Genomic DNA, 21,340 nt, shown 5'->3' with positions numbered 1-21,340 from the left:
GGCAAGTGTCCTTTTCCGGTTGAGACCAACCCAGGCTCCCTCGCCTTTTGCACTCCGGGAAGCGTAGTTCGGTCGCCATGGCCGTGGCAGGCTGGACCCCAGCGCTCTCTCAGAGCATGACGGGAGTTGTAGTTGAGGGGCGTCCCGGGAAGGTTCCCGGTGACGCCTTCTGGTCCGGGGGCGGGCGGTCACAGAGCTCTTTGGCTGAAAGCAGCAGGAACTGGCGACCGAGAGGAGGCTCTAGCGAGGCCTGGAAGGCTGCACAGCCAGGCAGGGGAGGGGGGTGCGGGGTGGGGGCGGCCAAGTAGCGCTTCTGACCGGCTGCTGGGGTCGTGACCGTTCGGGGCAAGACCTGGCCAGATCCAGCCTAGAGGCCTCGCTTTCTTCGGGCCTAATATTCAGCGGCCGGGTAGGCCTTGCCAGAGCCTCCTTTTCGTGCGGCCACCCGGGATTCCTGCCCTGATTTTCTGTCTGGGAGATGGCCTCGCCGAGTCCCCCGCCACAGCCAAAGGTAAGTGGCCCCTCGGAGTATCCCCGTTCTCTCGCCTTTACCTAGCTCGCTAGGCCGCGCCACCGCCCCCACCCCCCCTTTTCGGGTCTTTAAGGCCAGCGCTGTGCAATGAAGTACCCCCTAATGTACCGGGGAGCCCTTCGCGATCACACTGCCCAGTGGCTCCTTTTTTCAAGAGTGACTTGCTAAATCTAAAGAAAATTAGTAATGCTCCAAACTAGCGTTTTCATTTATGAGTTCTTCCAGGTGAGGTTAGCTTTTTTCATCCTCCCTTGTGTCTTCTACACCTGCCCCATGCCTGGACCCAAAGTAGACGCTTAGAAAAATTAACATAATTGAGTTGAAAAGGGTCGTAATTGAGTTGGAACGGGGCGATGAGGTGAAGGAAACTTGGGAAGGCCTTAGTGCAGCTTACTAAAATTAAATATTAGGGCATACTGGGTAAACCTTATCCTTAAGCTCCTCACTACAGAGGACAGAGATCCAGCTGTGTTTTCTTCTAATTTGAGGTGTCTGAATTTTGGCGGGTCCCAGAATTGAGCCTCACTTGTAACTCTTAGTTATCATGTTCCTCCTAGCCTACCCGGTTCTGCTAAGTGGTTGTTTCTGCTACTTTTAGCGGTAGAATTGTCCTTGAGACAACAAAACTGACTGCAGAAATCATACTATTTCAGGGCTTGCTGACATTTGAGGATGTGGCTGTGTTTTTTACCCAGGAGGAGTGGGATTATCTGGATCCAGCTCAGAGAAGCCTGTATAAAGATGTCATGATGGAGAATTATGGAAACCTGGTCTCACTGGGTAAGAATCTGCTGTTTCTTGGATCAGAATAGCTAAGAAACTGTAAGAAAGCAGAACACATGAACTAGTACCATACCAAATGGCTTTGTTTCAAGGCTCCAATTCAGACCTTTCAGCCATGAATTGTTTCCATGGCTCTCATCCCTACCGTCCTTGCAGTGACCAAAATACAAGCTTTTCTGGCTTCCATCCTCGTAATCTCATTCCCATATTGCTCTGTACTTTCCCTCCTAGCTCATCCTCCCACTGCTTTCCTCCCACCCCTTTTCACTCTGCCTTCTGGAGCCCCTGTTTCTCTTCACATGGTGTTCCCTACCCCTCCTGGCCTTAACTGAAACCTGGCACTTTCCCAAGGACACTACTTCTCTGGCAGGGGCAGCTTATTCTCCCACATCCTCTTCCTTCCCCATCCTTTGTCTCAGGGCTGAAAGGAAAAAATAATTGTTCTCCTGACTTTTCAGTACTGTTCGCAAAGCATTCGTTTTCCATCTTCAAACGTAATTTCTCTTTTGAGGTCTCAGCTATCTTGCTCTACCCTCTTAATTTCTTTACACTATCATCTGTCAATTTTTTTTTGTTGTTGGTGTCTCACACATAGATTTTGTCACATTTTGGAATCTCCTCTTTGTTAAGCCACACCATCCATCATGCAGTATTACTTCTGCCTCAGTGTATCTTCAAGGACCCTGCTTTTCCATTCCTATTAAGCACCTCACATCAATGATCACACTCAATTTTGTTATAACAGGCAAATTTTAAACCCCAGTATCTTGTATTTTGACTAATACCTTATTCTTTCTCAGCAGTAGATGTTTATTGACTATAACTAAACAAGTCGACAAAACAGCCATGATCTCTGCCCATGTGGAGCTTACTGTAACTTCCTACCTGTCTACCTCTTCTCCTCTCCTACTGAACCTGTTTATTCTTAATCTTTCCTGTTCCTTGACTTCCTTCTTTCCCCCCAGGCTCTTAGTTCCCTCTTGCTTCACCTTCTCATCTAACCCATAGCTGCTGCTGCTAAGTTGCTGCAGTTGTGTCCGACTCTGTGCAACTCCGTAGATGGTAGCCCATCAGGCTCCCCCATTCCTGGGTTTCTCCAGGCAAGAATACTGGAGTGGGTTGCCATTTCCCTCTCCAATGCATGAAAATGAAAAGTGAAAGTAAAGTCGCTCAGTTGTGTCCGACTCCTAGCGACCCCATGAACTGCAGCCTACCAGGCTCCTCCGTGCCATGGGATTTTCCAGGCAAGAGTACTGGAGTGGGTTGCCGTTGCCTTCTCCGCTAACCCATAGACCTATATATAAAATGATCACCAGCATGCTCTCTTGCCACTTTTGTCATTATGTTCTACCCATTCTGCACACTTGAAGTCCTGTACTGGTTATAAAATCTGCCTTTTTCTCTTACCTGATTTGCTGAACACAGCAAGAGAAGTTCTGTAACTGAAAGAATTGATGCCCTGCATATATACAGGTGGTTTCCTTCTTCTGGATATAAAAACCCAGGGTTTTTTAAATAAAAACCACTTTTTATATCTCAGCAAATTTTTTTATCATTGATTTGCTCCTACCCCTGTTTCTTTTAGTGACTGTTTCAGAAACTTTGAGTTTTCCTTGGGTTCATCACTCAGTGGTGGACCTCACCTTCTGTTTCACAGAGAAGATAGAGACCACCACACATGAACTCTCAAGTTTTCTACCCCTCATTGCACACATAAGGTTGCACATTCTCCAAGAACATATCAGTCTTTTTTCCAGCCCCCCACCACCACCTGCCCTGCACCCCACCGTGTAATTTGATGATAGGTATGTTCATGGCGCCAGAGTTCTCCTTTGAGTCTGTCTTGCTGCTCCTGTAACGTCCTACTTGTTTGCTTCACAGCCAGATTTTTGTAAGAGTAGTTAATGTGTATTCTCTACTTCTTTACTTCCGATTATCTCTAAGCCTCTTTTTGTACCTCTGCCACTTACTTTCAGTTGTTTAACATTCATCAGTAATGACCCAATTGTCAAATACAGTAGATTCTTTTGGGACTTCCATTTCTTTATAGATATTTGAAACTCTTTATTGCTTCCTTCTATTTCTTTGCATTCTCAGACTTTCTCTCAGTCTATAAACCTACCTTGACAGATCTTATTTACACTCAGGTTATCAAGTATGTCATGATAAGTTCCAAATCTTTATCTCTGCTTAAGTAGAGAGAAAATATGGAACCTAACTGCCTAAATAAAAATCCCAATTCCACTACTTACAAGACTTGTGACCATGGGTGAATTACTTAACCTTTCTGTACCTGTTTTCTTTTTTTATATAAAAATGGAAATAATAATAATACAAATCTTAGGATTATTGTGAGCATTAACTCAGTTAATACATGTAAAGCATTTAGGACACTGACAAACACGTATTAAGTACAATGTATAAATGTCAATTGTTACCTTCATAATCATTGTCATTATTTTCTCTGTTGAACTCCAACTTCTTAGTCATCTCCTTTTGAAGACCACATAAGTAACTCACATCTGGCAGATCTCAAGTTATCTACCAAGATATAAGGGCCTCCTCTTCAGAATTCAGTACTCCATTCTCTGTGCTGTCTTTTATACACTGCCATTGTTGAATTATTATAGTGTACCATAATCATGTTATTTCTCTAGGGAGACTGATCTTCAAGAGGATAGTAACTGTATTCTTTCATTTGATTTCTCCAGCACTTAGCACAGAGCCAGGCATATATTATATGCTTCTTAAATATTTGGGTGACTGAGTGAGTATACTTAAGACTCAGTATCTTTTGACAAGATTATTGCACTAGCTTGTAATCTAGCTCCTTGCCTCCAGTCTCCCTTTCTTCTAATATATTCTCTTTATTGCTACCAAAGTGATTTTGTGTTAGTTAACTGCTTACAACTTCTGTGATTTCTGATACCTTAAAGGATTAAAAAAAAAAAATCTTAATTTCTTGTCCTGCATACTGGAACCACCTTATATAGCTCCCATGTAGCTTTCTAGCCTCATCTGTTGTTTTCAGGATACAACTTCAGTCTCCAGCCATATCAGATGCTAGGTTTTTTTTCCATTATGCTATGGTATCTCTGAGTCATTGACAGCTTTTTCCACCCATATAGTGTCCTGGCTGATAATATCAGGTGAATGCCCAGCCTTGCCTGTGCCTAGTACTGTAAAATAGCAGTGAGCCCATCTGTGATCTCCTGCGTTCAGGCTCTCTTTATTGTAGCTGAAATACAGCTTTTCATGAGTTATTATTTCTTCCTATACAATCTTTTCATCTTCCTGTATAAATTCTGTATCCACCCCCTTGATTTGTGCTCCCTTGATGAGAGATTACGGTTACTCAACTATTCCAGTGTAGTGTTTTCTGGCATTTCATCCTGTTACTCTACTTAACACAACTCGTCTAGCTTTGTAATTTTGCCTCTTCCAGGCTGATTTTTCTTTAAAACCTGCAATAACTACATTGATGACAGTTTGATCTCTCAGTTCTTGACCTTTCAGTTCTTTCAGTTAAAATAGACTTCTTCAGTTTTGATAACTTCTCTCCAGACTGCTAGAGCCAGATTGGACCTTAATCTCTCCAAATATTTATTCAACTGCTCATTCATTCAATAAATAATTATAAAGCATTGTGGTTGGCCTAAAAATGCAAGTCCTTCCCCATTCTCTCATTGTTTTGTTTTGTTTTTTTTTTCCTAGAAAACTGAGAGAACTGCACTTTGAGGCACCTGTTTACTCTAGAAAAATTAGCTTTGACCAGAGGATGGGAACATACAGTACAAGCATGGCAGGTACCTCAGAAGGTGGTTATAGCTACCAAGCCCAGGTCTAATGGCTAGTCATTTCCAGACTGCTCTGTTTGGAAGCCTAGATTCACTTGTTTTACATGTCTCTCTATTTGACCTATTTGTTTTCATGCTAGTGCCTCTGTGTTTTATTTACTTTAGCAATATATTATATTTCACTTCTAGTAAGATAAAGTCAGTCTTATATTCTCTTTCAGGTTATACAGTTGACCCTTGAGCAATATGGGTTTGAAATGTGAGAGTCTACTTGTTTGTGATTTTTTTTCACGAAATACGTACTACAGTACTATACAGTCTGCAACTGACTGAATCTGTAGGTGCAAAACCATTGAGACAGAGGGCCAACTTCAAAGTTATATGTGCATCTTCAACAGAGCGGAGGATCAGTGCCCCTAACCTTCATGTTGTCCAAGGGTCAGTTGTACTTAACTAGTTTTCTGCATTCTTCCAGTTGAAATTTAGATTCATTGGGGTTTTTTAATTGGTTCATGGGATTTTGGTTTGAATAGTTAAGTTGTTAGTTGGTTTGGGAAGAAGTAAGAGCTTTATAATATTGACTCTCTTTGGCAATTGGTTGATTCTAGTTAACTGTCTTATGTCTTTCAGAAAAATTGTATGGATTCTTTTATGGATCTTGCATTTCTTGTTAGATATATTCCTAGGCCTTATGGTTTTTAATATGAAGAGCATATTTCTTTTCCTATAATATTTATTAACTAGCTATTCTTGGTAAGAACCAGTATTTGTTTTATATCTTAGTCCTTTCATAGCTATTATATTTCATTTAATTCTTCTGGGAATTTTGGGTAGGTGGTCATTGTTGTTTAGTTGCTAAGTTGTGTCTGACTCTGCAACCCTGTGGACTGCAGCATGCCAGGCTTCCCTGTCCTTCACTGTCTCCCAGAATTTGCTCAGATTCATGTCCATTGAGTTGGTGATGTCATCTAACCATTTCATCCTCTGCCACCCATTTTCTCAGAATTCTCCACTATGACTTGTCTATCTTGGGTGGTACTGCACAGCATAGCTCCAGCTGCATTGAGTTATGCAAACCCCTTTGTCACGACATAGGTGCGATCCATGAAGGGGAGGCAGTCATACCATCTGCAAATAACGTAATTTTGTACTACTGCTTTGAGTAAGACCCTGGAAAAATTTCCACTGAGTAAATGCTATGAAGAGACTTTAACACAAAGTCTCAGAAAGAACTTGTAATCCAATGGAAAATACAAACTGAAGTACAGTGTAATAATAGCTATAATGCAGTTATAGACAAGGGATGGTCATGAAAAACAGAACACTTGAATCATCCAGTGGATTAAGTGAAGGAACTTTATAGAGGAACTATTGCATTGCATTGAATCTTAAACCAAGAGATTCTCAAGTAAACAATGCCAGTGGATAGTTCATAAATGAGATATGCAAAAAATACCATAAATGACTAAAGCATAAGCAATTTACACACTTAAAGTGTGAGAGCATGGGAAGGAGAGTGAGATGAAGCTTAGAGACCTCAAGAAGTACTGAGTATCATAATGTAGAGAGATTTGGTTTGATTTTAGAGATAATAGGATCTGTAGGTAGTTACATGATTAGAATTCCATTTCATGAAAATCTTTCTGGATTCAGTGAAGTAGATACAGCCTAAAGATCAGAGCCAAAGATCATTAGTTGGCTTTTGCAGTAATCTATGGAAAACAGAGAGGGCAAATGCTAAAGAGTAGAATCATTGATTTTGGTGATTGATTAATAGTAAGAAAAAGGCAGAAATCTAGAATGATTTCCTGCTGTGATGGACAGTTAATGCTTCTAAAGGGAACATGATTAAAGGTGGAGATGGACATGACAAGTGATGATGGTCATGTTATTTGTGAGACCTTTTTGAGACAGCTTAGTGGCAACATTCAGAGAATGTGTGTATATAGAGCATGATGAGGATATAAACATGTATAGTAATATCCTTAAACAATTGAGGAGAAGAGAAATGCATGAGGGAAATGTATTAGAAAAGGCCAAATAAGAAGTATGAAGAGAACTAGAATACAATAGCATAGAAACCAAAAACAGTGTAAAGGAATGGGAGTAGTCAAGAATATCACATGCTGCAAGTAAAATAAGGACTAATAAATGTCCGTTGCATTTATTACTTGAAAGTCATTGGTGATTTAATGAGAAGTTTCTCTAGATACTAGAAACAGAAACCAGATTTTATAGTAGATTATCAAGTAGATTGAATGGGAAGAGATTGAGTGTGGAAAACATAGTTAGAAAATGGAGAGGTACAGTGCTGAGTTTTTTTTCAAAGCTTGGATTTCATCAAGAAAAGGATTTCAGGTTCAAGATAAAGTTGGATATATTTTGTATGTTGGTAAGAAGGTGTACACGACTGAGCGACTGAACTGAACTGAACTGAAGAAGGTGTATGTAGAATTCTATGGAGAATACAGATTGAAGAAAGAGGAAGAAATGGTAATAATTGAACAAGTGCCCAGAGGCAAGTGGGATCGAGAGAGTAGATGATTTAGCCTTGGATAAGAATGGGATATATCTTCATGTAGCAGTGCAGGTAATTTTAGGTAGGAGGCAGATTGGTGAGGCAGTTCTCATTCTTTTTCTTTGAGTGAAAGAAAACACTCTACTGAAAATGAATTTGAGAGAGAGTACTGTAAGTAACCTTAAATAAAAATAAAGTTTCTTAGGGCAATAACAGAAGAGAAGTTTTTTTGGAATAAAATAATGACTGGTTTGAAGTAAGTGAAAAGAAAATTCAACGATGACTCCACAGTTAGAAGATTATAAAATTGAAAGAAAAAAGGAGGTATAAAAAAAGGAGAAATTGTTAGGGTCAAATAAGAATTTAGTGGTGATTGAATCTTCTCATGAAGTTATCCACCAGGCAGCAAGAGATAGAAAATCAGAAAAGAAGTCAGAGGCAGACTTAAATGTCCCATATGCTACTCTGTTTTATTATAGACCATTATGTTATCTTTCTTCCAATGCATGCAAGATTATCGTTTCTCGGATGTCATGCAGACTCCCAGTCGGAAATGGATAGTTCCAATGTGGGTCTTATATCTTTAGAGGAACGAGACTCATCTATACATGAAGAATGTGGTATCTGTGGTAGGTGAAGTCATAAACTACCACAGACTATTCTTTTTCCTAGTTTCTTCCATTAGCTCTAAACATGTTCTTTTTTTCCTGTTTTTCTATATAACAGAATCCATATCACTTCAACTCAGTTTTTTAAAGCCATTTATCTCCATATAGGAACTGTTTTACTTAGTATTTTCTTTGTCATATTCTACTCTTTCCCTATTTGTACTTATCATCCATTCCACTTGTTAAGAGGCTTCTTGCCTTATCTCTAAATTCTAATTCATTTTATTAATACAATGCCTGGAATGCTTTTATTCACAATAAATTCTTATTAATGAATGAATTGTTGTTTCCTCTGGTTTTTGTCTGTTTCCTTCTCAGCATCATTTTATGTGTTCTTTTCTGTCAGTTATTTGGCTTATTCACATTACAATAATGCTACTTCATCCTAAGTTTTTCTGAACCTACTGTTTTTTTTCCACATTGTCCTTTCTTTTCTGATAGCTAGTTTATCCTACTGTGACTTATTTTATTTCTTTGTTACCCTTTCTTTAAGGAAAACATTTCATTTTATCAGAAAATTAATACTAAATAATGTTTATATAGCTTGTACTGTTTGCCAGGTAGTTTTAAATGTTTTATGTATTTGAACTAATGTAATCATCACAAGGGTGCTGTGATATAGTGAACTACATTTTATGCACATAGTAGGTTATTTTAATTATCTTATTTTTATGACAGTTTCTCCTTGCTGGCAAAGAACTAAGCTGACATTTCTGTTTTCCATTTATTCCAGATGTTTTGAACAGAGATAAGGATGAGGAACCAACTGTGAAACAAGAAATTGAGGAAATTGAGGAAGAAATGGAACCACAGGGTATAATAGTTACAAGAATCAAAAGTGAAATTGACCAGGATCCCATGCATAGAGAAACCTTTGAACTTGTTGGTAGGTTAGATAAACAAAGAGGAATCTTCTTATGGGAAATACCAAGGGAATCTTTGACCCAGGAACAAAGAATGTTCAGAGGAAACACTAACATTATCCGTAAGAGACCAAATTCAGAAGAGAAATGTCATAAATGTGAAGAATGTGGAAAGGGTTTTGTCCGTAAGGCTCATTTCATTCAACATCAAAGGGTCCATACTGGAGAGAAACCTTTCCAATGTAATGAATGTGGGAAAAGTTTTAGTCGCAGTTCATTTGTTATTGAACATCAGAGAATTCACACCGGGGAAAGGCCCTATGAGTGTAATTACTGCGGAAAAACCTTTAGTGTGAGCTCAACCCTTATTAGACATCAGAGAATCCACACTGGAGAGAGACCCTATCAGTGTAATCACTGTAAACAGAGCTTCAGCCAGCGAAGAAGCCTTGTTAAACATCAAAGGATTCACACAGGTGAGAAACCCCATAAATGTGGTGACTGTGGGAAAGCCTTCAGTTGGAAGTCACACCTGATTGAACATCAGAGAACACACACTGGTGAGAAACCCTATCACTGTACCAAATGTAAGAAAAGCTTTAGTAGAAATTCTTTACTTGTTGAACATCAGAGAATTCACACTGGGGAAAGACCTCATAAATGTGGTGAATGTGGGAAGGCCTTTAGATTAAGTACATATCTTATACAACACCAAAAAATCCACACTGGTGAGAAACCTTTTCTTTGTATTGAATGTGGAAAAAGCTTCAGTCGGAGCTCATTCCTTATTGAACATCAGAGGATCCATACAGGTGAAAGACCTTATCAGTGCAAAGAGTGTGGGAAAAGCTTCAGTCAACTTTGCAACCTTACTCGTCATCAGAGAATTCACACAGGGGACAAACCCCATAAATGTGAGGAATGTGGAAAAGCCTTTAGTAGAAGCTCAGGTCTTATTCAGCACCAGAGAATCCATACCAGAGAGAAGACTTATTCATACAATGAAACCAAGGAAAGTTTTGACCCAAATGGCGGTCTTGTTATACAACAGGAAGTCTACCCTAAGGAAAAATCTTATAAATGTGATGAATGTGGGAAAACTTTCAGTGTCAGTGCTCATCTTGTGCAACATCAAAGAATCCACACTGGTGAAAAACCCTACCTATGTACTGTATGTGGGAAAAGCTTCAGTCGGAGCTCATTTCTTATTGAACACCAGAGAATCCACACTGGAGAGAGACCCTATCTTTGCAGACAGTGTGGCAAAAGTTTTAGTCAACTTTGTAATCTTATTCGACATCAGGGTGTTCACACAGGTAATAAACCCCATAAATGTGATGAATGTGGGAAGGCCTTTAGCCGGAACTCCGGCCTGATTCAGCATCAGAGAATACATACAGGAGAAAAACCTTATAAGTGTGAGAAGTGCGACAAAAGTTTTAGTCAGCAGCGCAGCCTTGTCAACCATCAGAAGATCCATGCAGAGGTGAAAATTCAGGAAACCCATGAATGTGATGCTTGTGGTGAAGCCTTCAATTGCCGCATTTCTCTTATTCAGCATCAAAAATTGCATGCTACATGGATGCAGTAAATGTGGAGAAATACTTAAGTTCAGTTTGACTTGAGACCAGGTACCCAAGTGCAGTTTCAGTATGGCTCAGTGTGAGTCACACTTAGTGATCAAAGCAGATTCTGTTTGGCCTCAGGCACATGGTTTCTAAAGATTCTGTGAATAATAGGCAGCTGCTCACATGCAGTTGAAGACTTCATTATTCATTTTGATCAGAGAAAGACTCAGTAATTTAAGCATCTTTTTTTTTTTTTTTCAGATCTCTCAGTGGAGAGGTTAAACCCAAGTTCAGAGCACTTAATTATAATTAATAAAAGGGAGAAGAACAAAGTTGCATATGCCTAGGGGAGTTGGAAGCAGCTGATGTTAGAAAACTCAGTCCTCTGGCACCAAAATATATGGTGGTTCTTTCAGTTCCACAATATGTTTGGCTGTGTATGCCAGAGTTCAGTAGTTAAACATATAATTACGTTTTCAAGAAAACAAAGCCCCCATTTTTTTTTTAAGAACTGACATCCAAAGCTGTTGTCCTTGTTAAAGCTGGTTAGGCATGTGGGTTAAAGGCAGTTCCAATGCCATGTGGTTCCCAGATCTGTGAAATGAGTGGACCATTAATTTTACATGTAAAGATTATGTAACAAACCTAGCAAAGGTGTTACTAAGGAACCTTTGGGAGTGCCTTTTTTTCCTCTAAGATGGGGCCAAAAAGGTAGAGGAAGATGCTGTTCTTTTTGTGTGCTCCATTCTGTGAAAGATATTTGTAGTCCTAGACAGACTAAATCTTATTCCTCTACTACCAGTAGCATGTGAAAGTGTAAATATTTTGATTACTGAGAGTTGGAAATAAAAAGACCTGGAGTCTATGCTAGGAAACAGATATTTTGGTATGCTTTGGTTTTTATGGTAACCAGACTTTGCATGCAATCTTTATTTCTGGTTCTAGGGCTTCCCTTAGTTAATGGTTATTATAAACCTATAATTCATTTGTTCTAGTCATTAAATATGATTTGTTTTTTGCTTTGTGTAAGAGTTTATTTATTACTCCATTGTAAAATCTATCCTATCAAGTGCATTACTGCATTTAAAAATTAGAATCAAGAATTTAAATTGCTCTCATTTGTTCTGCTTCTGACTAGTTACCTTTTCTGGGATAGTTCAATTGAGGTTAAGTCTTTCATTCCTAATTCCAAATCACCAGCACACTCTTATTCTAGATTTCTTAATAGTTTAAGCAAAAGACCTCACTTTCTCCTATAACCTAGACATTCTACTTTTTCTGCACCAGTCGTTCCCCAGCCCAGGTTCACAACTAATAATGGGGTTCTTAGACCTGTTCTCTGTTTTGAAAACCTAATGCAAAGTGTAGTTTTGCTGCATGCACACTAAACATTTTCTCTGCTTTTTGCTGAAGTTGCATTGTTTCATGTATGGTTATCTAGCTGAGCAGAAGTTCTGGCTGTTGACTTCACTGTAATTTGGGGCCATGGTTCGAGGTGTTCCCACTAAAAGTACATAATTTTTAACATACTTGAATGTGAATCTTGCATCTTAGCTCCAAATTCCAGTAACAATGAAATGGTTCTTATGTGTTCAGTTCATTGGTTACAAAAAAGCATAGCCAGAAAGGTTTTAGTTTTTGTTTTTAAGCAAGTCCACTGCAGTATACACTACTTTTTTCCAAGGAAATGATAGAAATAGCCAGGGGGTTTTAGAGAGGGATATGAAGTTCGTAGAAGACTGGGAAGGAGAAAGTTGAATCTTTCAGGAGGAAATGACGCCTAAGATGAGACAATCGAGTACTAGAAAAGATGAATACTGTCTGAAAACAGGGTTGTGAGGATCTGGTAGCTACAGAGTGAACTCGTGATAGGAATGTGACAAGAGGCAAGACTGCCCATAAACAAGCATCGTGCTTAAGAGACAGGACTTGATTTCTGCCTAAAATCCCATGGTAATGTTTTTCTTCTATTTATGATATGTTGAGTAAGGACACATTTTAAGAATACAGTTCAGTTTTCACAAGTAAACCCCTAAATAACTGGTACTCCACTTAAGAAATATTACAGGTACCCCAGATTCTTGTGTACCTTTCCAAATATACACATATCTTGTGGTGCCTTCATTTTAACTCGAGGTGATGTGGAAATGAATAGGCCAGAAAAAACTGGTTCTTGCCCTTTCTTAGATCTGGGGATCTTAACCTCAGAAAATTGCACAAAGGAAGGGTTCAAGGGCCTGTCGTTTCCATGTTAACTTCAAAGAGTCTCTTAAGAGTAGTACTGTTGAGAGGTTGTGGTGCCTTTAAGGCCAGATGAAAGAAGGATATGAACTTGAAAAATGCAGAGTAAAACTTGATTGCTAGTTGGATGAGAAAGGCTGAAGAAGAGAAAAGATTCAGAGTGGGTTTGGCCGGTTGGTACTCAATCCTGAGGGTGGAGGAGGAAGAAGGTGCACCTAGTGTGGAATGAGGAGATTAATTACTCAAGTTTTTGAGCATGTAATGTTTGGTCTGTGAGAGATGTCTAAAGATTAGATGTAGATATGGTGCATAGGGAAGATCTGGATTAGAGTTTGATTTAGGAATTCACCAGTGCTTAGACACAGAAATGAATTAAGATTTAAGGAGAAAATAAATCCAGAGCAGAATCCTGAGGGCCAGCCTTGTTGAGTGACTGGGAAAGATTCAAAGGAGACTGAGAAACAGCCAGAAGTGTGGAAAACCCAGCGTGTGCATGCTTAGTCACTTCAGTCGTGTCCAACTCTGTAACCCTATAGACCATAGCCTGCCAGGCTCCTCTGTCAGTGGAATTTTCCAAGCAAGAATACTGGAGTGGGTTGCTATACCCTCCTCCAGGAAATCCCCAATCCCAGGATCAAACCCACATCTCATATCTTCTGCATTGGCAGGTGGGTTCTTAACCACTAGCACCACCTGGGAAACCCAGTACATAGTGATAATTGGTACAGGGAAGTGACCTGGAAGAGTGCTGCAGAGATGTCAAATAGGGTTGAAGTGTGTCCTTTAGATTGGATAATTAAAAAGTCATTAATGAGTTCTGTAAGAGCAGCTTCTGAAATAGAGAAGAGCCAGTTTTCAGGGGCTTAAATAGTGTCTGAAGAGTACATCAATTCTCAAATACTGTAAATTCATGGTGAAAAGGTAACGTCTACATTCAATGGTAAAACAAGGACAATATAATGTCTTTGTAAAAAAAGCTAAATTGATTCAAGATCTTAGCCTTATTCTGAAATAATGCCCCGCTTAGAAATAAAAGTCCTTTCATGAAATAATAGTAATTTTGATCTGACTGTATGTCTTTAGTTTTAAAAACATGACAACCCTTCTTGATTATTATTAATTTTGCTGCTGCTACTGCTAAGTCGCTTCAGTCGTGTCCAACTCTGTGACCCCATGGACGGCAGCCCACCAGGCTTCCCCGTCCCTGGGATTCTCCAGGCAAGAACACGAGTGGGTTGCCATTTCCTTCTCCAATGCATGAAAGTGAAAAGTGAAAGTGAAGTCGGTCAGTCATGTCCGACTCTCAGCGACCCCATGGACTGCAGCCTACCAGGCTCCTCCGTTCATGGGATTTTCCAGGCAAGAGTACTGGAGTGGGGTGCCATTGCCTTTTCCGATTCTTAATTTTACTGGTCTGTAAAAGGGAATAAAAAGAAGGGAAATTTTTTAAAGAGAAAAACTTGAGTATTTTTCCATTCTGAATAGATACCCAGTTGAGGGAGAAACTGAAGATAAGGGAGAGCAGCTGAAAATTGAATTATTAGATAAGCAAAGATGAATTTTAGCCCTAATGGGAGGACTTATTATGACAGCTTTTTTCCTCCCAATTGGGAGAAAAGTAAAGAGTACAAATTTAGTGTCTGGCTGAGGGAAGAGAGGGCTTCTCTGGTGGCTCAGCTGATAATCTACCTGCAATACCAGAGACCTGGGTTCAATCCCTGGGTTGGGAAGATCTAGAGAAGGGAATGGCTACCGTCTCCAGTATTCTGGCCTGGAGAATTCCATGGACTGTATATAGTCCATGGGGTTCAAAGAGTTGGACTCCACTGAGCAACTTTCACTTTGAGGGAAGAGAAAGCAATGGAATACACTTGAGATGACCCATTTTCCAAAAACAGTCAAATTCATGAGAGGAAAGGAAGAGGGGTGACTACCATGAGCAGTAGAGTTGGGAACCTTGTCAATAGTGATAGTTTTGAGTAGCCATTAGGGACAATGGGAAAGAACCAATCAAAAACTTGGGGAGGGCTTTTGGGGTTTTATTTAGGGCCCAGCTGAAGGAAAAGGCTGAACTTTTAATGTGTGTGCTCAGTCTCTCAGTCTTGTCCAATTCTGCAACCCCATGGACTGTAGTCCTCCAGGCTCCTCTGTCCATGGAGTTTTCCAGGCTAGGATACTGGAGCAGGTTGCCATTTCCTACTCCAGGGACTCTTCCCAACCCAGGGACTGAACCCACATCTCTTGTGTCTCCTGCATTGGCTTCTACGGCATTATTCAGATTCCTTGGAGTTAACACATGGAACAGTCAGAAAGAAAATTAGGGTTAAAGCAGATGAAGCAAAATATGAGATGTTTTGGGGTTCTCCAGAGAAAACCAATAAACCAGTAGGATAGATATATAGATAGGAGCTTCCCTAGTGACTCAGCAGTAAAGAATCTCTCTGCAAAGCAGGAGGTGTGGAGATGCAGGTTCAAACCCTGGGTCAGGAAGATCCCCTGGAGAAGGAAATGGCAACCCACTCCAGTAGTTTTGCCTGGGAAAGTCCATGGAGAAAGGAGCCTGGCGGGCTACAGTTCATGGGGTTGCAGAGTCAGATACAACTGAGCAACTAAACAACAGAATGATAGATTATAGGAATTGGGCTCCCAGGTGGTAGAGTGGTAAAGAATCTGCCTGCCAATGCAGGAGATGCAAGATACGCAGCTTCAAGCCCTGAGTCGGGAAGATCCCCTGGAGTAGGAAATGGCAACCCACTCCAGTATTCTTGCTTGGAAAATCCCATTGACAGAGGAGCCTTGCAGGCTACAGTCCATGCAGATGCAAAGGATCAGACGTGACTTAGCAACTGCGCATAGCACAGCACATGTGATTAGAATATATGATGTCCCATGGCATGCTCTCCATATGTTGGAGAACTATGAAAGCCAATGGTGTAATTCAGTCTGAATCCAAAGAAGCCTAAGAACCAGAAACACTGACGTCCAAAGAGAGAAGATGGATGCCCCACTTGGGCAGAGAACAAATTTGCCCTCCACCTTTCTGCTTGGTTCAGACCCTCAACAAATTGGGTAATGCACTCAGCATTATTGAAGGCAATCTTCTTCACTCAGTCTACAGACTTAATATGCAACTCTGTTTCAGAAACACCTTCACAGACATACCCAGAAACAATGTTTCACCGATATTAGTCCACCAGAATTGAAATATAACATTTTCATCATAGTAGATAACAGTTTAAAATGAGCAGGTGAAAGAATTCCCTGGTGGTCGAATGGTTAGGACTTGGCCCTTTCACTGCTATGGGCCTAGATTCAATTCCTGGTTGGGAAATTGAGATCCCACAAGACATGCAGTGTAGCCAAATACATAAATAGAGTAGGTGAAAGGAGTCTTTGCTGGCAAAAAGAAAATAAAAAAGGAAGCTAACTACTGTAATACTCCATTTACTTGTAATTTTGATGAGTGAGGCCTTTCATTTTCATCTGTCTTCCTAAAGGAAGATAGCAGCAGCAAATCTAGGGGCATACCCAGCATACCCAGTTGAGTATGATATTTGCTTGCAGAGTAAATTTCAATTTAAAAAAAGATATTCCAATCATTTTTTGAAGTTACTATTCCTCATTTGTAATTTTTATCCTTCATCTTCCTTCTCTACCTCCTTCAAAATTGTTTTGTGGCCTTGGGTATTGGTAGGGGTGAGATGAGAAGGAAATGGCAACCCACTCCAGTATTCTTGCCTGGAGAATCCCATGGACAGAGAAGCCTGGCAGGCTGTAGTCCATGGGGTCTCAAGAGTAGGACACGACTGAGCAACTAAACCACCACCACCAAAGCTTTCTCTATAACAATGTGTTAGTTGCTCAGTCATGTCCAACTCTTTATGACCCCATGGACTGTAGCCCACCAGGCTCCTCTGTTTATGGGATTCTCCAGGGAAGAATACTGGAGTGGGTCACCATTTCCTTCTCCAGGAGATCTTCCCGACAAAGGGATCGAACCCAGCTCTCCTGCATTACAGGTGATTTCTTTACTATCTGAGCTATAAGCTATAGCTTATTTGGCTATAAGCATGGCCAAATAGAAAAAGGACAGATATATTTACTGTGCAAATGGGACAAGTCCAATTAAAATGTATTTTTAAAAAATATCTGCCAGGTATTAGTTATATAGTGGCACCGGGAAGTCCTTTATTCTCATTCACTGGGGAGTGAATAGTAAATCATGTATTCCACAGCAGAAAGACTGCCAGTAAAAAAGAAAATCACCCAGCTTTCCAAGACACCTAGTTTTGATACATTTTGCACAAATAAAACATAATTCATAATTTTGCCTGTGATATTTTCAGTCCAAGAGCCATGTTCTCAAGAACATACTTCTGATATCAGTCCAATGGCTAAGATAAACCTTTATCACATGATAGTCATTGTGTCCCTGGATCCACTGCATTCTGACCTGTAAATTCCCCCTGGGAAAACCAGGGCAGGACAAGGAAACTCTGGATGTGGCTGCACAAAGATGCCTTGACCTTGGACATCTGAAGAGGGCACACCTGAGACCTCGGACTGCGGCATACCGCTGGTTGCTGTGAACTACCGGAAGAATTAGTTATGTGCTTAGAAGATGCTCTATATTTCACTGTGCCACCATACTCAGAGGGCTAAGTCTGTGCACGCCCATCAGCCTCTTTTTGAGAATTAGATGCAAAAGAATTTTGGATTTTCATTTGTCCCAGTGTTTGCCTTTCAAGTTCCAGTAGAACAGATTTATTAGGATGGCAAATAGCTACGCTACATAAGGAGAGTCTGGGGTTGTTTTTCCCAACCTAAAGATGTCATGTTAGGGACTTCTATGGAGATCCAGTGGCTGACTCCATGTTCCCAATGCAGGTGGCCTAAGTTCTATCCCTGCTCAGGGAATTAGATCCCACATTCTGCAACTCAAGATCCTGCATACTGCAGCCAAGATCCTGAGTGCTGCAACCAAATAACCGGTGCAGCCAAATAAATGAAAATAATAAATATTTTAAAATCAAAATAAAGATGTCACATCCACTCACTGACTTCTGCCACCCAGAGGCTCGGCTCTATGTTGATTTGCTATTATGCCCACTTAGCTGGCTCCCAGTTTCCTCCCAATATTCTACAGTATAAAAACTAATTTTCAGCAATACTCTTCTATTATGTTATTCCCTGATCAAAGATTACTCAAAGGTCCCCATTTCTCATTGCTTTAAGGCAAAACTTTTCCTAATATCCCTGCCCAGTCTGCTCTCCCACCCCACTGTGCCACTCTGCTTGGCCTCACCATTTTAATCTAATTTCTCACCATTTTAATCTAATTTCCCACAACTTCCTCAAAATATACAATCTGTACTCTAATCAGGACATGGTCAATTCATCTTCACTTCCACTCAACTGCCTTTACCATTCTTTTAAGAGCCAACTGACAGAGAAAAAATAAAATATTTATTCATGACTTATATATCTGGCACTTTACAAAAAATATTGCTAATCTAACAGCAAACCTATTTTTACAGATGGGAAAACTGAGACTCAAGATCCAAAGATCATACAACTAGCAATAAACTGTCTGCAATTCATACCGCTTCTTTTGATTTTAGCACCTTACTTATACCAGTGTAATTTAGCACATTATTGTATACCATTTTGTTTCCTAACTGTATGCTTGCCTTCCTCATCTCAATGGTAAGCATACAAGGACGATATAGTATTATTTTCAGCACCAAGCATACAGTAGTGCTAAATGAATACTTGCTGACTGATTTTATATATGTCTACATATAGTGGCACCCAGTTCTGAGTGTTAGACTATTTCAGGAGCCTTAGGACAGAGTGTGTTACAGCCAGAAAACCATATTCGAGTGATGAAAATAGAGCTGTAACTGACTGTTGAGCTTTGCTGTTACTCCTGTCTCTTAATTTATCTTCCGTAAAAAATATGCTTCGAGAATTCGTAGGATTACATGAGCCTTGGGACTCTAGAGCATGGAAAGTTCATCTGTTATTCTAGAAGTATAGCAGATATTGTTCTAAAAAACAGCTTCACAATTCTTTGAGCTTTGAGAACATATATGTTTCACAAATCAAATTTTTTATATTTTAGAGAGCAAATATATGTTTATGCTATGTATTTCATCATCCCCTCTATAGGGTCTGAGTCAGCTCCTATCATCAGACACATCTGTGCTTCCCGTCAAGTGGAATCAAGATCACATTCTTGAGTTAGGGTTTGCTACCAAATAATTTGCTGTAAACTTTTGAGAAAATTTTTGGTTTTTAAAGCTTTTTGGATTTCAGAGTTGTGGATAAGAGATTCTGAATGTGTCACTGAGATGTATTGACTCATTTAATCTCTCAATAGTTCATGATACTATTATTCTGGAGAGGAAGAAACTGACCACAGAAAGGTTGTATAAGGTGTCCAAGGTCACACGACTAGGAAGCAGCAGAGCCAGCATTGGAACCTAGACTGTCAGACTCCAGAACCTGTGCTTCCCTATGAGTACTGCCTTCCCATAGGACTTTGCAGATCATACCAGCCTAAGTCTCACTACAGGTTATGTGACCTTGAAGAATTCCCTAGCACACTGGATGCCACTTTCCTCCATTGTTGCTGTGAATGAAATGTCAGTGTCAGCTAGAGACTCTTACCCCAGCACAGCTAGATCAGATGGTCTAGAAGTCCCATTCCTGATTTGCCCAAAGCCTGCTTCAAGATTTCTGCAAGTTTCTAGAAGCATATATTCTCATTGTTACAGTTGGCTTCTGCTAAATCAGTTCACATTATGAATCATCTCAGCATCTTGGTTTCGTGAAGGATGATGTGGACTCATATGTGAAACTCAGCCCTTGCTCTCAAGAAGACAAATAGGTTTAGATTGGTTGATATTTCTCTCCTTCTCAGAAGTCTTTTAGACATCTCCACAATTCCACATTGCCCTAGCCTTTCCCGTCTGCCATTTCCCAGCCTCTTCCCTCACTTCTCTCCCTCTTCCTTTTCGTAGCAAAACCAAATTCCTTTTTATTATTCCTTCCAGCATTCAGTAATTATTCTGTGGCCTGAGCTTTTGCTACTTATGCCTTCGAAGTCCCATCTCCTCCCAGTGAATTATTCAAATGTTTCCTCATACAAAGGCAGTTCCTTTTCTAAGAGTTCCTTTGCTTTTGCCATCCTGTGATGTCCAAACTAAATGTCACCTCCTCCCTTTCTGCACCCAGCCATATTGATAGACTCTCCTCCCCACTTCCCAACCCACAGTCAGTGGCATTTGTGTTTCTGGCTTAGCTACTCAAATTTAATTGCTTGGTATGCAAATATCATAGCTACTCTAAAGCTGAAACTTTTCTTACTTACTTTCAGTGCCTGGTACCAGGTTTTATTTTTAGTAGATTTTCAGTAACTCCTAGAATAAATCTGACAGTGTACTAAAAACTAGGACACAACTAATGCATTCACTCAGTGACCACACAGTTAATAGGAACTGAAGTTTGTAACATTTGTCTTCATATTACTGTGAGTGAAGGAAATTACTGGGGTTGAGATTTCAAAGACAACTGCAGTCAGGAAAATACATCAGATAGCCAGGGAAAATATATAAATCCTCACCCACAGTGTAATGTAATTCAGCTTTGACCAAAAGATATAAATAGCTCAACCTTGATTATAAATTTCTGCCCAACCATAAATGAGAATCTGAGAGGTTTCTTTACAACTTAGGGTCAGTGACACTGAATAAATGAAAATGTTAGTCTCTCAGTCATGTCTGACTCTTTGCAGTCCCATGGACTGTAGCCTGCCAGGCTCCTCCGTCCTGGCAAGAACACTGGAGTGGGTAGTGATTTTCTTCTCCAGTGGATCTTTCCAACACCAGGATCAAACCCATGTCTCCTGCATTGCAAGCAGATTCTTTACTGTCTGAGCCACTAGGGAAGCTGAATAAGCTCTAGATAAAAAATTTCTGGCAGGAAAGCTTCGTCACATCAAGTGTCACCAGCATTTAGGACAGTTTAGCACATCAACTACTTGCTGATGATTGAGCAGATGAATGCAAAAAGAAATCTAAAAGATCAATAGTGCTGGTGGCAGAGGTACTGAACACAGCCTGTTGCCCTGCCCTTACCTTCTTCCCTGACCGTGTGTCCATTATAGGAGAAAAAGACCTAAATTCTAATCTCTCAACTTTACCCTAAACCCCTAAATGTATGACTGTCTCAAGTAATTTAATTTCTCTAGATTCGGTTTTATCACCTGTAGAATGAGAGCCTTGGATTAAATAACCTCTAAGTAGGTTTGAATTGTTTATATGAATATATTAGTAGTTGTTTTTAGAAAAGTAATACAGCCCCATG

At 40.1% G+C, this 21,340-nt stretch overlaps 1 protein-coding gene across 5 annotated transcripts; it reads left to right on the top strand.

Annotated features, from left to right (window-relative positions):
* Positions 1-21: 21 nt before the first annotated feature.
* Positions 22-11,746, top strand: ZNF189 (zinc finger protein 189). Of its 5 annotated transcripts, none has more exons than XM_069575545.1 (3): positions 22-511; positions 1,228-1,312; positions 9,032-11,746. In XM_069575545.1, the coding sequence occupies exons 1-3, from the start codon at positions 479-481 to the stop codon at positions 10,750-10,752; spliced, it is 1,839 nt and encodes a 612-aa protein (XP_069431646.1). In that variant the 5' UTR covers positions 22-478; the 3' UTR covers positions 10,753-11,746. The 5 variants fall into 5 exon arrangements, with proteins under 5 accessions (XP_069431646.1, XP_069431645.1, XP_069431648.1 ...); XM_069575544.1 differs by having other exon boundaries at positions 57-511; positions 1,186-1,312; XM_069575547.1 differs by lacking the exons at positions 22-511; positions 1,228-1,312 and adding an exon at positions 5,037-5,121.
* Positions 11,747-21,340: the final 9,594 nt, after the last annotated feature.

This window comes from Ovis canadensis, chromosome 2 (genome assembly GCF_042477335.2).
Source record: "Ovis canadensis isolate MfBH-ARS-UI-01 breed Bighorn chromosome 2, ARS-UI_OviCan_v2, whole genome shotgun sequence".
NCBI classification, from domain to species: domain Eukaryota; kingdom Metazoa; phylum Chordata; class Mammalia; order Artiodactyla; family Bovidae; genus Ovis; species Ovis canadensis.
This window is presented reverse-complemented; position numbering and strand designations above follow the sequence as displayed.

What these genes read in the sequence shown, in the direction of transcription:
- ZNF189 (XM_069575543.1), top strand. Translation starts at nt 8,079, where the DNA reads ATGTCCCATATGCTACTCTGTTTTATTATAGACCATTATGTTATCTTT. An exon ending in TGAAGAATGTGGTATCTGTG is followed by an intron (nt 8,260 to 9,031) that starts GTAGGTGAAGTC and finishes CATTTATTCCAG; the next exon opens with ATGTTTTGAACAGAGATAAG.